Genomic DNA, 15000 nt, shown 5'->3' on the forward strand with positions numbered 1-15000 from the left:
GCTGGATTCAGAGTCCAGAGTGCTAACCATTACACCATGGAACCACCGTGATCCACAGCTTTCACTCCTTTTACAAAAAGATCCTATAGCTGTTAAGGCGGAGTGGGAGGGACTGTCCTTTCTGGTTTCACCCCCACCGCTCCCGTAAGAGAAGCCTCTCTGCGGTTCAGGCTGAAATCCTCTATTCACCCAGCCGGGAGTAAGTGCTACTGATCTCAACAGGACGTATTTCCGAGCAGACGTGCGTAAGATTGCACTGTTCATCTCTGATTATCTCAAGGTGCAATAGCAGCAAAATGCCTTAATCATTTCCAGCCGTGTTGCTTTGCTTAGCTTTGTTCTCTGCATTGCAATTCTGCGGTGACTGTCATGCATTGTTCTCGTTGGTTTTAACAAGGTTCGATATTCCAGGAGGCTCTGCCGGCCACAGAAATGAATCTTACTCATCTCAACTCTGATATTTGGATCAGGAGGAAAATAAAGAAGGCACCACTGGGATTCGAACCCAGGATCTCCTGTTTACTAGACAGGCGCTTTGACCATCTAAGCCATGGCGCCTTTACATACTAGCCTCACTTAAGAAATCACTGGGAATCTTAGGCGTATGACTGTCTCTTCTCTTGACAGATGTATCTAGCAGATACGCAAGGACCTCTGTCAGTGGTAAATGTACATCAAGAGGATTTTATTGCAATCGAGCCCACATGCCAGTCTCTGAACTCAGCGCCTTTTATGTTTCCAGCAGCTCACTGATTTTCTGAAGTTAGTACATTAACCAGGCAGAAGTGCATGCTGTGATTACCGTATTTTATGCAATGCATACATCTCTCTCTCAGGGCATGGGGGGGTAGCTGCAGTGTACAGGCCATGAAAAGAATGGTTTACTGTTTTAAAAATGCAGACTCCCTTAGGTGTCCTTGCAGAAAGGAGGTGTACAACAAATGAATAAATAAGCTTGAGCTGTGGGCTTTTTTTTGCATCAAACAAGGATTCTTGATGGTCGAGAGACCAACTTGAAAGGACTTATCAACATAAAAAAGGATGTCTCAGTTTACACCCATATACAGTACAGAAATCCAGTGTAAACATCCAGATTTTTAAAAAATCTCACTTGCCATTTGATTTCCCACACACACCGACATTGCTTTTCACATCAAATGTTAGAAATACAGAAAATGGCATTCTGCCATATTTAGATTGGGGAAGGCAGGGATAGGTATGTGGCATTATTGCTGAAAAACTATACAATAATTACACACCTCCTACTTTTTTCAGTATAAATGCTCCCAGCTGCAGCAATGAAATCTCCATGTACACTAACAGTCCTGAATCAATTATTTAATTGTACTTTCCTGTCAAATATGATGAGCCGCAATCCTTTTAGGCTGCAATCCTAATCACGATGTCTACTTGCGTTCCAGTGAGTTCAGTGGGGTTTATTCCCAGGGAAGCTTGCTAAGGGTTTTGCAGCCTTTTGATCTTTCTACATTGGAAATGTAAAAAGGCTTCAGTATTGCACCAGCATTCCGTCACATGCTTCAGCTTAGCCTTGACCAAAAAAAAGCAGCAGTTACATTCAAGTAAGAGCAAAAAGGCAGGTTTGTTTAATCAGCTATAGATATTTGGTCAGCAGGTGGGAGACCGGCGGTGTGTGTGTCCCCACATACTCTGCCCTTCAGTTTCTCATTCATGAATGAATGGTTGGCTTTTCTCCTGTGGTGTGCATCTCTGTGTAAGGGGAGAGATGGCACGCTTTACCTGGGATTTTGTTGTTGTGGAATAGGCAAAGCCCACTCCAATCCCTGATCGATTATGGCCCTGTGTTCATTCTCAGGGAATCTTACATGCACCTTTGCAAATTATGCACAGGGACCTGGAAATATACTAGGAAATACACAAATATACCAAGAAAAGGTGAGGAGGGGCTCACAAGTCACAAATCAAGACTGTGGCCTTGCTAGATTTGGGAAATAGATGCCCCAAAGCAGAAGGAAGTGAATTATGTGTAGGGGAATAACCTTTAGTCCTCAGAAGGTACCATCTCTCAACCAATCTGAACCCATTTTCTGCACCCTAGTTAACCATCATGTTCTCTGAGACCTCTGTCCTTGTTGATACTTTCACATATCACCTCTAACTGCAAGATTTGGCCAAGCACTGGATTCTTCACTCAAACTTCAGGATCTTCTGGAGATATAAGCTTAGAAGTTTCAGAATCATGCTGGGGAAGGAATCAGGCATTTTTAAACTAGAAAGTAGCACTTTCCCCATTCGGAGGCTTTCTTCGGACACCCACCCTTGGATTTCTGTTCCCATTATAGACTCCTTTTCTTCTCTTTGGGAATCACACACCAAAGCAGCAGGAGGATGGAGGGTCCTTTTGAAGAGCATCTGGGAACCGAGCAATTAGGCACAGCTGGGTTGAATGAGTTCACAGCCTTGTGCAGGGTAAGCTGCCCAGGTTTGGGATAAGGCAGGAGCTACTTCTGATTCTTGAAAAGAAGGTACCAGAACACACTATGGGAGTGTCACTGATGCCCTATAATAACAAGCATGACTGAAGAGGTGCCACCAGTCCCCACAGGCACTCCGCCACAGTGGCGTAGCGTGGGGGGTGCAGGGGGGGCCAGCCGCACCGGATGCAACATCTGGGGTTAGGGCAAATCCACAGGTTAGGGGGTGCAAATCCACGGGTTAGGGGGTGCAAATCCACGGGTTAGGGGGCGCAAATTACTTGCCCCGGGTGCTGACAACCCACGCTACGCCACTGCTCCGCCAGCACAGCCAAGGCCTCAGTCAAGAAAGGTTAGAGGGCAGTGGTGTCAGGGGGAGCCTCCAAGCCCACCAGAGCCAATAGGAATGTTGACAATTGAGGTTGTTGTTTACTGATGTCTTCCCACTATATTCTTTCAGAGTTGCACGTTTAGTCTTGGTTTCCCAAGAAGATAACATTAATAGATGGTGACATAGGGAAGGTTCACCTATGAGATCTGGCAACTGAGTGCTCTGCATGCTCTAAAATAACTCCCATTGGTAAGGGCAGTTAGGGTACCAGCTCAAATCCCACCATTTCTTAGCCTAGTTTCATAACTACAGAATCGATGTACATAATCTGACTTCCCCACACAAATTTTAAATCGGCTTGCAAAGTCATTGTGGCTGTGCGTGTGGCAGGGCAGAGTTGGGGTTATAGGAGCTGGGGAATCCAACAACATCTGAAGTGCCACAGATTCTCAACCCTTTCATTAGCTTCCAAACCCTTAATAGTACCTGCCACAGCAGTACAAATGGGAATTACAACGAGCTGGAGCACCTTAAGATTTCCATTCTACTGCTAACTCCAGACTGGTGTTACGGAAAAATCTATGTGCAAGGCTGCTCAGTCACCCAGCTCGTCAGGCAGAGCCCGTGGGTCCCTGCGGAATAAAGGAAGGAGTCCAGCCACCAACCGGAGCAAATAGCTGTAGACCAAAGTTCATTGTGCAACAGGTTCAAAGAGGAATTTTGAACCCCGAGGATGGGGTGACAATGACTTTTAAATCTTTCCCACCATATCCCAGAATACAGTTCGTACAGCATCATTGATACACCATTGCTACATCACTGACATGCCACAAAAGGGGAGGAGTAGACAGGGGTTACACTAGTTTAACCTTGACAAACATGTCCAGACAAGTCCTTGGTACAAGATTAGCATAAGGAGACATGTCAGGGCAAGACCCAGATATAATATTAGCATAGGCAAACTGAAGTCCCACCACCCAAAGTACAATAGAACTACCTTTGCATATCTGGACCCCTTGGCAAATCTGGTGATGAGATTAGGCTTTCCTTGGCCAACAATCAGATCAGCAATTGTCACCTCTGGGCACTTCCTGGGGTAGGAGGTGTGTATACATGTCCTCATGCTTGGGGGTTTTCCAAGACCAAAATAGTGTTGAAATGGAGGAAACTAGCAAAGGGGTTGATTTTATCTTATTGTTAAAGCTAGGTAACTTCCCTGAGCTGTCAAGTCAAAAGGATACATTTATGCATAATATTTGTAACATTCAACAACTTTAAAGATGTGCCCCCCTCCATAATTTCTGTAACACTGGAAACCATCAGCAAAGAAATAATTAGGTGCCTATGTCATCAAATAAACGGAGAAAGGCCAATTGGAGGCTGGAAGACAAGATACTGTACATGCTGGGACCGGGAATTTGTGGTTCTCCAGATGCTGTTAACCTATGCCACACTCATTGTCCCTCAACATTGGCCATGTTGTCTGGGATCGATGGGAGTTGAAGTCCAGTCCTGGCCCGTAATTTTCTTAAGTTAATAGGTCTAAATTGGACTTCCTGTTTCTGACTTCTTTTCTTCCTTCTTAAAGTGACTGTATTTGGGCCTAAAGAAACCTGTGTAACACAGAACACGCAGAGAGTCGTGGAGACTAAGAAAATAAGTTGGAGCAAAAGTACAGCGGAACTCTTTATTGCGAAAGTTTAAGACGTAAGGTGTGTGTGCTTTAACAAGTAGTCGTGGCCGAGTGGTTAAGGCGATGGACTAGAAATCCATTGGGGTCTCCTCGCGCAGGTTCGAATCCTGCCGACTACGGTGCTTTCTTTCCTTTTCCTGAAATCGTCTTTGCTTAAATAGTCAAAAAACTTCTTCCGTTTTAGGCAAGCATCTTTGAATACCTTGTGGTGCCGGACAGGTGTTTTGTTACTCCTTACTTTCCACGCAGCGCTCATCAACTACAGTCAAACCACTAAGCGTATCTATTACTGAAGACTAAGGAGTTTTCCCTCCTCTAAAAATGCTGTAGGTTACGGCTTGTATAAGCTTCCCTGAAATAGTAAGAAAAAATTATGTTTCTCACAAAGAGTGTATTGGTGAATTGCAGGCATACTGCTTAAGGTAATTGTCATGCATGTCCGTGTAGAATTAAGTAGAAACGTGCTAGTTTAAACTGGCTGGTTATGGGAGGGTAAACTTCCCCCCTCCATTTATTGAGATCAAGAAAGGTCATTTCTAACTCCTCGTTAGTATAGTGGTAAGTATCCCCGCCTGTCACGCGGGAGACCGGGGTTCGATTCCCCGACGGGGAGATCATTGGCTTTTATAACTCATAAGTGCATTCACATTACAAATTGTTGTGAACCAGAAACAATTGGGGATATTTTTGTTCCAATCGGCTTCAACAGGTGGATAAAAAGTTCTCTGCCATGTGTCATGTGTTTCTCCTGGGAATTTTTATTAAATCTGTTCTTATTGTCTGTGTCCTTTTTAATTGTTGGTTTGCTGTTTTTATTGCATTCTGTACATCATGTTGAAGGTGATATATAAACAAACAAACAAACAAGCACAAACGATAAATGCTACATTTGTATAGTGTGATGCCGTCTTCAAAGCCCCTTTTGAAATTGCTTTTGCCACTTCTAATCTCTAGTTTCCTTTCTATGGGGCAGTGTCATGTTTAATTGCATGAAAGTATACCATCGGAAAATATCACCTTAGCACAGCTGCATTCCAACAAAAATGTAGGGTGTAGAATGCTGGCTGTTACTAGAATAAGGGGTCATCCTATGGCAAGATCTGTCAGGATCAGCAGTTTAGCATGCAATGAATCTGCAGCTCAGCCAGCATTAAATCCCCAACCCTGGCCTCAAGATGCATTGTAGGGACTGGTGAAAGTCCCCCAAAAGAGTTTATGTTTTAATTTTTATTATTTTTAAAAACAGATTACAAACATAAAGTCCAAAACAAAGCAGAAAAAACAAGATGAAGCAAAACAAAAAAGAAAACCAAAAGAAAAATCACACCTACAAAGAAAACCATATCATCATATTAATCGTTACGTACATATACACGTATTGACTTCCTTCCTTTGTTCTGAGACCTCATACTTTTTAATCTTTCTGTATTGTTGTGTCTAGTGTAGAATACCTCTATCTTCATACCTCTTGCACCATTTCTTTAACCCTGCAAAGCTTCATTCATTACATACTGCTATACAGTGCTACTTCAGGTTACATACGCTTCAGGTTACAGACTCTGCTAACCCAGAAATAGTACCTTGGGTTAATAACTTTGCTTCAGGATGAGAACAGAAATTGTGCTCCGGTGGCGTGGCCGCAGCAGGAGGCCCCATTAGCTAATGTGGTGCTTCAGGTTAAAAACAGTTTCAGGTTAAGAACAGTCCTCCGGAACGAATTAAGTACGTAGCCAGAGGTACCACTGTACTTACTCCAGGACAATATTTTTTCATATATTCTTTAGCACAATCCCATTCTTTTACTAATTTTTGATCCAATGCTGTGAATCTTGCCAAATATATATATTCACAAAATTTGATTTGCTATTCTTTTATTGATGGGATTTTTTCCCCCTTTCCAATTTTTTGCAATGAGCATCCTGGCAGCTGTTGTTGCATAGAGGAATACTTTTCTTTGAATGCCAGGAATACCGTTTGTGATTATACCTAAAAGGAATGCTTCGAGTTTTTTACTAAAATATATTTTGAACATCTTTTTTTATTTCCTCATATATTTCATTTCAAAATTGATTAATAGGTCAGCATTCCCACCACATGTGAAACATTGTTCCTATTTCTTTCTTGCATCTCCAACAGGTATTTGATTTTAATTTGTAAAATTTGGCCAATTTTACTGGATGTACCATTGGTACATCATTTTCATCAAATTTTCTCTAATTGTATAACATGCCATAATTTAATATCACATTTCTATAATTTCTCCCATTGGTCCAGCCTAATTGTATAACTTTAGCTCCCGTTCTAAGAATACATTATACATTGTGGATATGCTTTTTTTTAATTTTGTAATGATGCTTTTTGTAATTTTAATTCTTCTTTTTCAAATCCTATTATTTTGTCCTGATTAAATATTTGAGCAATTTGGTGATATTGTAACCATGTGGTGCAGTATTGGGTCACCTCTTTGTACGGTCTTAGTTTTAATTGGCCCTGTTCCTCCTTTAGGAACTGCTGGTATGTCGCCAATCTTCCTGTCGTATTTTTCTTTTTGACGGATATTACTTTTAAAGGTGATACCTACCATGGGGTTTTCGGTTCTAACAGCCTTCTAAGTCTCACCCAGACCTTATATAGCGAGTTTTTAATTGCATGGTTTACAAATCCTTTATGAACCGCCACCTTACTGTAAATTAGATAGGCAGAGTTTTTCTGAGGTGTGGTTGACACAGGAAGGTGGGGGATTTAGGCTGAATCCTCAGTCTATTCAGTTTACCCACATAATTTGGCAACCCCGCATAAAGGACTTCTTTTCCCTCTGCCAGGCTTAGGCTGAGCAGCCACTGAAATGCCCAACAGGGTTTGGATCGGGTGTAACGAGGGACTTTCTATTTTTTGTAACTGATTTGGAACATTAGTTTGAAGAGCCCGGGTAGCTCAGTCGGTAGAGCATCAGACTTTTAATCTGAGGGTCCAGGGTTCAAGTCCCTGCTCGGGCGTCTGTAATTTTTCTTCTACCCTATGCCTCTTCATACATCTTTTAAAATTACTTTCTTCCACTAGTTAATGGCAAACGAGTGACATCACGTTGGTATTCTACACTTCCTGATCATATGAAGCTTATATCAAGCTTATAATATCAAGAACAAACTTAGTTGGTCTCTAAGGTGCTACTGGACGATTTTTTGATTTTTTATATATATTTCGACTGAGTCTGACCAGCAGGGTTACCTACCTGAATCTAATCATGTCATGGTTCGTTTGTTTTGAAGCCATTCAAAATAACACAGACAGCATAATACATTGCACAATACGTTTTATCTGTGGAAGAAACTACCTATCAACGTGTATGTGGGATGTTCTAATATATGGCAGCATTTCTGATGAGGGTCTGTGATCTCAAGACTGAAGTTTCAGCTTTACATTTTCTAAGAATGCGCACATGGGTCTGTGCTTCTGATTTATCAAAAGTTGAAGCAACAAAAACACTATACCGACGAAGGTGGGATTCGAACCCACGCGTGCAAAGCACAATGGATTAGCAGTCCATCGCCTTAACCACTCGGCCACCTCGTCAAGCACAAAATGAATGTTTTTAACTCCGGTACTTAAAAAGTGCTTAAATACTCCACTTCAAAAGGATGTAGTTTTTTGCAGTGTGCTTTTAAGGTGGTTTCGTATTGAATAAACGCGGTAGGATTACAGTGTAACTTGCATATTTTCCAGAACATAGTCAATGAAATTGAGCGGATTTTATAAGAATTATGAACGGTGAGGTTTATTAGACATAAAGCTGCTTAACTAATGTATTAAAAAGCCTTTTGAATCTAAAATCCCGACTTTAAATGTAAATGTTACACAAACCTAGCACTCGCCATCTTGAAAGAAGCAGCCTTCTCTAGGGGTGGTGGACGAGGAATGGCCCTGCTCTGATGGTGCCCAAATCAAACAAATGCATCCTCCCCTTGGGAGCCTGTTAAGCAGTCAACTTCAACTCAACACGATTAATCGAGTAATTTGTGGCTTTCTGAATGCAGTCCTACTGTAAACAGCACCTCTAAACTTCTTCAATCTTAATTATTTGGGGAAGGTGGGGTGTATTATTCAGTTAGGATAAGCAGCATAAAAACAAGACTATTTATACAATGAAATAGCGAAGCATATTTCAATCCCATTTAATTCCAGGGGGTGGGATTAGCATTTTCCTTAACAAGTAAAAGGCTAAAGCCATCGCCAGCTGAACAGGATGCATTCCCTTTTCGGGGCTTCCCAGCTTCATTTTAGAAAGAGCCTTTAAGTACCAAATTTCCCATTCCCATGGTCATTTTCATAGTTTGTATCTTTTTGTTACCTTCCTAGTTAGTTTCTCTTACTAACATACGACGTACCGGAAAGCTGCAAGGGGTAATTTAGCATCGTGCGAGCTCTTTTCCAAGACCATGTGGTGGCTCTTAAAAGAGCCTTTGTGGTTGAAACAGAATTCGTGTTCTGGGGACGCGGGCGGACGCTTCTTAGGCTCGCTCTCCGCGGATGCGCCTGGCGAGCTGGATGTCCTTGGGCATGATGGTGACGCGCTTGGCGTGGATGGCGCACAGGTTGGTGTCCTCGAACAGGCCCACCAGGTAAGCCTCGCTCGCCTCCTGCAGAGCCATCACGGCCGAGCTCTGGAAGCGCAGGTCCGTCTTGAAGTCCTGCGCGATCTCGCGCACCAGGCGCTGGAAAGGCAGCTTGCGGATCAGCAGCTCCGTCGACTTCTGGTAGCGGCGGATCTCGCGCAGCGCCACGGTGCCCGGCCGGTAGCGGTGAGGCTTCTTCACGCCGCCCGTGGCCGGCGCGCTCTTGCGGGCGGCTTTGGTCGCCAGCTGCTTGCGAGGCGCCTTCCCGCCAGTCGACTTGCGAGCCGTCTGCTTTGTACGGGCCATTGCTCCCAACAGAAGTATAAAAAACAACCCAAAACGCCGCAAGTACCCCACAGACCAAACAACAGATAAAGTAAAGTGAAAGTTCCATGGCCGGATATTTATAGGCAGCTGGCTGCCCGCTGATTGGCTGGAAGAGATGAATGGAACCGTTGCAGAGTTCGAATTTCCCAAACTATGCAGGGATTGGGCAGAATTTCAAAACCACCCCGCCCCTTCAAATGACTATATTTTGTCTCCTATCCATTCAGCCTTGCTATTTTGTGAAATGGGTCTCCGCCCCCACTTTAAACAAAAACCGGTCTTTGCTTTACAAGGAAGCCCTCCATAAGGCAGATGGCAAATCTATTTCTGCACATAGAAGCATTCTGGTAGATGGTTACAGTTTACAGAACAGACGCAGACAAATCTTTGCCTCACCCCCACCACCCAAGTAGATTACGGTCCTAAATTTAGACGGGGCGGGAAGGAAACCAGAGTAACCAATCAGTGCAGAGAGAGAAGCAATAGAAGAAGCAAGGTCAGCAATCAGGAATGTGATGTCTTTGTAGTTCGTGGCAAATATCAGAAACCTGTAGGTCCCTAGTCTAGTACCAGCACCATTTCTTTCCACTTTGTACTGTGAAAGAGTAATCATTGTTCAAAAGCTGTGGCTTCTTTCCTTTCAACAGTGAGAGACACAAACAACTGACCCTCTTGGATAGCATACCTCTTATCTTTCACAATACTGATGATTCATAGAATTGTAGAGCTTGAAGGGACCCAAAGGCCGGGTCATCCAGTCCAACCCCCTAAAACGCAGGTGAATAATCCCTGGCAGATGGATATCCATGAGTCTTGAACTTAAGAAAAACCCTGCTAGAGCAAACTGAGCTTCCATCTACCTACGCCCTACGGTGTAATCCTATTCACAAGAAGTTAAGTGTAGCAAGGGTAAAGCACACCACAACCAGACTCCATTCTGGAGCAAGGATGCTGCTAGCTGCGCTGGCCTAAGCCTGCCAGAAGGAAAACAAGCCTTTAAAATAGTGCTTGAGCCACACCACTATTTTTGCTGCCTTAATTTACATGGTGTTGCCAGGTCATGTGACTGAGATGTGCTGGTTTAGGATCTTGCCTGGATTCCTTGTTTTCATTGGTTTAAAGTGTCATTATACTGGCCCATTTTCAGTCCTATGGTATGGAGGCTCATCTTAGGGGAAAACAAATGTATCTTTGTTAGAAGATGAGCAATTTCATATTTGAGTTCTTTGAGAACTTTTGGCTGGATGGTAATTTCTTGGTGTGTCCCCCCCCCCCCAAATCTACCAGAAAAGTAAATGGTCTTGTCACCGCTATTTGCCTCAGTACTTCAGATACCTCTTCCTGCAAAAGTTGGTAAAGGCAGAGGTATCTGACCTGTGCCTCTCTCAGTGGAGACTGGAGCACAGAAAAACATTCAGCTTGTCTGCAATTTCCTTCTCAAGCTGCAGTTCTCTATAGGTGGTTTCCTGATTATAGACACACACACACACACATATACAATTCTCCAAAAAGTGATGCCAGACTTTATTGTGTTCTTGCATTTGTTTGGGTAGATATTGTTCTTGTCCTTTTGGCAAAATAAATAAATTAAACTCTGAAGGAAACCTTCCTCATCAATAATTTATTGATGAGCAACAGGTGTGGGGAACCTTTTTCAGCCTGAGGGCTTCTTCATTTCCTTGTGGACAACTTCTGGGTGGCCACATGCCATGGATGTAGAGCACCAGAGGCAAAACTAGACAGAGGAACAAATGTGAATGTTACCTTTAACAGAGCCCTAAATTCCACACCCACTAGCACAACACTCTGGCCTACATCCACTCAAGCAGGAAGCAAAACTCATTCCAGCAAGGCCAAAACACTCACAGAGGGTGCAAAACAGATCCCAAAGGGTACTGTATTTACTGGGGTAAAGTCTCCAGGGCCAGAAAGAGATGCCTAGGACTGCTTTTGGTCACTATGCTCAAGGTGCTCTATCCTTATGCACTGAATACGTTTAACTTTCTATCATTGCAGTTTTGGATAGCCACTCCCCACCCTCAATGTTCTGGAGACATTTTAACCCGTTCTTTCCCGTTTAGCTTTTACTTGAGTAAACACGTTTGGGTTACACAAATAGGGTTAGCATGTCGTTGAAGTACAGCATGCCTTAGTCAAGATTGCAAGATAAATATCAACCTAGCAATTACGTAACCTTTGATAGGCTGTTTGGCTCTGATGTGATGAGCATATTCTTAAAATGTGCTTGAGAACTAACAAAGAAATATTAGAATCGGTAGCTTATACTAGAGATAACTAGCTCTTTCGCTGAAGTTGTGGGTGGCTCTTAAAAGAGCCTTTGGATTTTGGGATTCCTTGTTGAGAAGAGCTTCACTTGCTCTTAGCTTTGTGGCTCTCGGTTTTCTTGGGCAACAGCACAGCCTGGATGTTGGGGAGAACGCCTCCTTGAGCAATGGTGACTTTGCCCAGGAGTTTGTTCAGCTCCTCGTCGTTGCGGATGGCGAGCTGCAAGTGGCGAGGGATGATCCTGGTCTTCTTGTTGTCCCGGGCAGCGTTGCCGGCCAACTCCAGGATCTCAGCAGTCAGGTACTCCAGCACAGCAGCCAAGTAGACGGGCGCTCCGGCTCCGACGCGCTCTGCGTAGTTCCCTTTGCGCAGAAGACGGTGAACACGACCCACGGGGAACTGCAGCCCGGCACGAGAAGAGCGAGTCTTGGCCTTAGCCCTGACTTTTCCACCTTGTTTGCCGCGACCAGACATCTTTTCTTCCTTATGTTCAGCTGCTACTCCACTGCCAAAGCTCGAGCAAGAATAGTTCTGAAGCAGCTTCTTCCTCGATATTTATCCGTGCCGCCGGCTTGTAATTGTGAATTCCTATTGGGTAGTGCTTTAAAACCATGTGACTTAACTAGCGAATGGGAATCGCGAGTCTTTTCCTTTAGTCCATTGGTTGGGCAGGTCGGAGCTTATCCAATCAGATCAAAGGAAGTAGCAGCTTGAAATTTGAAGTGGGCGCCTTAAAATGAGAAGATGCGATTGGGTAGCTTCTAGTTGTTAACCAATAAGAATCATTGAAGCTGAATATGCTAATTGCATCCTGCTGCTATAAATTGAATGGTCTGAACACACGCTGCGTACCATTTCTTTCCTGCTGAAAAGGTAATAGGTGCTTTCACGATGCCGGAACCAGCGAAGTCTGCTCCTGCGGCCAAGAAAGGCTCCAAGAAGGCCGTCACCAAGACGCAGAAGAAAGGCGACAAGAAGCGCAAGAAGAGCAGGAAGGAGAGCTACTCCATCTACGTCTACAAGGTGCTCAAGCAGGTCCACCCGGACACGGGCATCTCCTCCAAGGCCATGAGCATCATGAACTCCTTCGTCAACGACATCTTCGAGCGCATCGCGGCCGAGGCTTCCCGCCTGGCGCACTACAACAAGCGCTCCACCATCACCTCCCGGGAGATCCAGACCGCCGTCCGACTCCTGCTGCCCGGAGAGCTCGCCAAGCACGCGGTCTCCGAGGGCACCAAGGCCGTCACCAAGTACACCAGCTCCAAGTAATTTTGACTCGCTCCCAAATACTTACTCAACCCAAAGGCTCTTTTAAGAGCCGCTTAACTTGTCAACAAGAGGGCTTTGATCATTACGTTCATTTATCACAAAAAAGTTTGCGCGGGTTTTCTGTTACAACATTATGCTTAGTTTGTCTTAGTCCAGAAGCAATGCAGCCACCCCTGTTTAGTAACTTGTCCTATACACTTCTTGGAAAGTCCCAGAATGTAGTAGTATAATTTATGCAACCCCACCTTGCACCCTGAAATACTAAGGTTTAAAGTTGGAGGGATATCCTGTAATGAGTCCGCTGGGAGATTATTTTCTCCGCAATTTAATCTTCCGCCTTTTTGATACCTGATTCTAGTGCCATCTTGCGGATTTTTCTAAGATAAATGCGAACTTAACCCTTTTTCTTTCTGATGTCATATATTTGGCATTATGTCATATATTTGGCAAGAGGGCCGGTTAGCTCAGTTGGTTAGAGCGTGGTGCTAATAACGCCAAGGTCGCGGGTTCGATCCCCGTACGGGCCATCGTTCTTGTTTACTTAATTCTTTTTGTTATGCTATAGTATTTCATCTGGAACTCAACTTTTGAGTCCGCTCTGATTCTTCTTTTTTTCTGGTTTCCTTCTATGACATAATTCCACCTAATGGTGCAGCAATAAATCTGCTAGCACATTTGCAAACACCTGGTGCAGAATTCAGTGGTCAGGTTGGTCACTGGAACAAGACTTTTTGAGCATCAAATTACACTAATCCTGGCCCAACTGTACTGGTTGCCAATTACCGGTAGTATCTGAGCCCCATGCAAAGTGCTGGATTGGACCTATAAACCCTTAAGCAATTCAGGACCACTACTTCAAGTACTGCCTCTCCCCATGTGAACCTACCCAGACGCTGCCATCAGACCATTCTTTGTGCCTCATCCACAATAGGTCAGGAAGGTGGCAACACAGGAAATGGGCCTTTTCAGCTGTGATTCCCTGCTTGTAGAATGCTTCCCCCAGAAATGCTCAAATGGTGGCTGTTGCATATCTTTAGACGCCTGGCAAAAACATTCCTCTTCTTGCAGGCCTTTGCCTAAGTAATCATTCTATGACCTTTTAAATGTTGTGGTACTGGGTTTTTGTTGCTGCTGTTACTATTTTATGCAGTTCCGTGTTTTTTTATATTGAAGGGTGGTATGTTTGCATCCTTCTGCCTAGAGCAGGGGTCCCCAAACTAAGGCCTGTGGGACTCATTTATCTGGCCTGTGGCAACCCCCACCACCTGCTGCCACCGCCTGCAGTGGCCAGTGCTGCGCTGCTGCCCACTTCTGGGTTGGAGGAGCACCGGAAATAGCTTGTGCACATGTGCAAGCATAATTTGCACATGCGCAAGCGTTATTTCTGGTGCACATCCGGGTTTGAGGAGGCCTGTGCACATGCACACAAGCTATTTCTGGTGCTCCTCCGACCCAGAAGTGCGCCAGAAATAGTGTGCCCCCGCCTTCCAGCCCACTGCACGGTCGGCACTGGAGACACCGGCCCAAGGTGCGGTAAGTTTGCTGACCCCTGGCCTAAAGAGACAAAAGAGTAGGCCTCTGGGGGGTGAAGTCAAACCTCTGCGTTAGCAACACCAAAGTGGGAGCATGCCTGGGCAGTATGCATGAAGGTACTGGGCTGCCCAGACCTCAAGAGCCCCCCTACCTCTGCCCCACTGATACGTTTGGCACCAGCTTAGCTGCCAGAGTTGCCAAGAGGCATACAAAGCGCCATCGAACCCACTTAGGGACTCCACTCTGGGTTTCTGTAGGGTTTACTCCTTAGCCTTTTCTTCTCTCGAAGATACCCTGCAAGGCAGCAGAGGTTTAGTTTAGTACAGTATCAGTTTTCCTTCTCTTAGATGGACTCCCTTTCCAGGTTGACTCATCTGCCCCACGGATCCTCGGATGAAGGGCACTATAGAAAGTAAATAAATAAATAAATAAGCCCCCTTATGCTGCAAGTTAAAATAGGTTAACAAAGCATCTGCTCCAGGTGAGGCTCGA

General features: G+C 44.5%; 3 protein-coding genes and 8 non-coding genes across 11 annotated transcripts in view; 5 read left to right on the forward strand and 6 right to left on the reverse strand.

Moving 5' to 3' along the window:
• Positions 1 to 44, reverse strand: part of TRNAQ-CUG (transfer RNA glutamine (anticodon CUG)) — a 72-nt gene extending 28 nt beyond the window's left edge. Inside the window, exon 1 of the tRNA in view lies at positions 1 to 44. This exon is cut by the window's left edge and continues 28 nt beyond it. This is a non-coding gene — a tRNA (tRNA-Gln).
• Positions 45 to 484: 440 nt separating this feature from the next.
• On the reverse strand, positions 485 to 558 carry TRNAT-AGU (transfer RNA threonine (anticodon AGU)). Its single transcript has one exon. It is a non-coding gene; the product is annotated as a tRNA-Thr (tRNA).
• A 3956-nt stretch (positions 559 to 4514) lies between these two features.
• Positions 4515 to 4596, forward strand: TRNAS-AGA (transfer RNA serine (anticodon AGA)). Its single transcript has one exon. It is a non-coding gene; the product is annotated as a tRNA-Ser (tRNA).
• Positions 4597 to 5018: 422 nt separating this feature from the next.
• On the forward strand, positions 5019 to 5090 carry TRNAD-GUC (transfer RNA aspartic acid (anticodon GUC)). The gene has a single exon. It is a non-coding gene; the product is annotated as a tRNA-Asp (tRNA).
• Positions 5091 to 7400: 2310 nt separating this feature from the next.
• On the forward strand, positions 7401 to 7473 carry TRNAK-UUU (transfer RNA lysine (anticodon UUU)). The gene has a single exon. It is a non-coding gene; the product is annotated as a tRNA-Lys (tRNA).
• A 495-nt stretch (positions 7474 to 7968) lies between these two features.
• Positions 7969 to 8050, reverse strand: TRNAS-GCU (transfer RNA serine (anticodon GCU)). The gene has a single exon. It is a non-coding gene; the product is annotated as a tRNA-Ser (tRNA).
• Positions 8051 to 8939: 889 nt separating this feature from the next.
• LOC114589816 (histone H3) lies at positions 8940 to 9441 on the reverse strand. The gene has a single exon (XM_028716244.2). It carries the CDS (start codon positions 9394 to 9396, stop codon positions 8986 to 8988), a length of 411 nt encoding a protein of 136 aa, XP_028572077.1. The 5' UTR covers positions 9397 to 9441; the 3' UTR covers positions 8940 to 8985.
• Positions 9442 to 11431: 1990 nt separating this feature from the next.
• Positions 11432 to 12210, reverse strand: LOC114582712 (histone H2A.J). Its single transcript, XM_028703948.2, has one exon. The coding sequence runs from the start codon at positions 12175 to 12177 to the stop codon at positions 11788 to 11790; it is 390 nt and encodes a 129-aa protein (XP_028559781.1). The 5' UTR covers positions 12178 to 12210; the 3' UTR covers positions 11432 to 11787.
• A 366-nt stretch (positions 12211 to 12576) lies between these two features.
• Positions 12577 to 13032, forward strand: LOC114589815 (histone H2B 1/2/3/4/6). The gene has a single exon (XM_028716243.2). It carries the CDS (start codon positions 12595 to 12597, stop codon positions 12973 to 12975), a length of 381 nt encoding a protein of 126 aa, XP_028572076.1. The 5' UTR covers positions 12577 to 12594; the 3' UTR covers positions 12976 to 13032.
• A 396-nt stretch (positions 13033 to 13428) lies between these two features.
• TRNAI-AAU (transfer RNA isoleucine (anticodon AAU)) lies at positions 13429 to 13502 on the forward strand. The gene has a single exon. It is a non-coding gene; the product is annotated as a tRNA-Ile (tRNA).
• Positions 13503 to 14981: 1479 nt separating this feature from the next.
• The window catches only part of TRNAI-UAU (transfer RNA isoleucine (anticodon UAU)), a 94-nt gene continuing 75 nt past the window's right edge, over positions 14982 to 15000 (reverse strand). Inside the window, exon 2 of the tRNA in view lies at positions 14982 to 15000. This exon is cut by the window's right edge and continues 17 nt beyond it. This is a non-coding gene — a tRNA (tRNA-Ile).

The sequence above is a fragment of the Podarcis muralis genome, chromosome 13 (assembly GCF_964188315.1).
Source record: "Podarcis muralis chromosome 13, rPodMur119.hap1.1, whole genome shotgun sequence".
In the NCBI taxonomy this organism is placed as follows: domain Eukaryota; kingdom Metazoa; phylum Chordata; class Lepidosauria; order Squamata; family Lacertidae; genus Podarcis; species Podarcis muralis.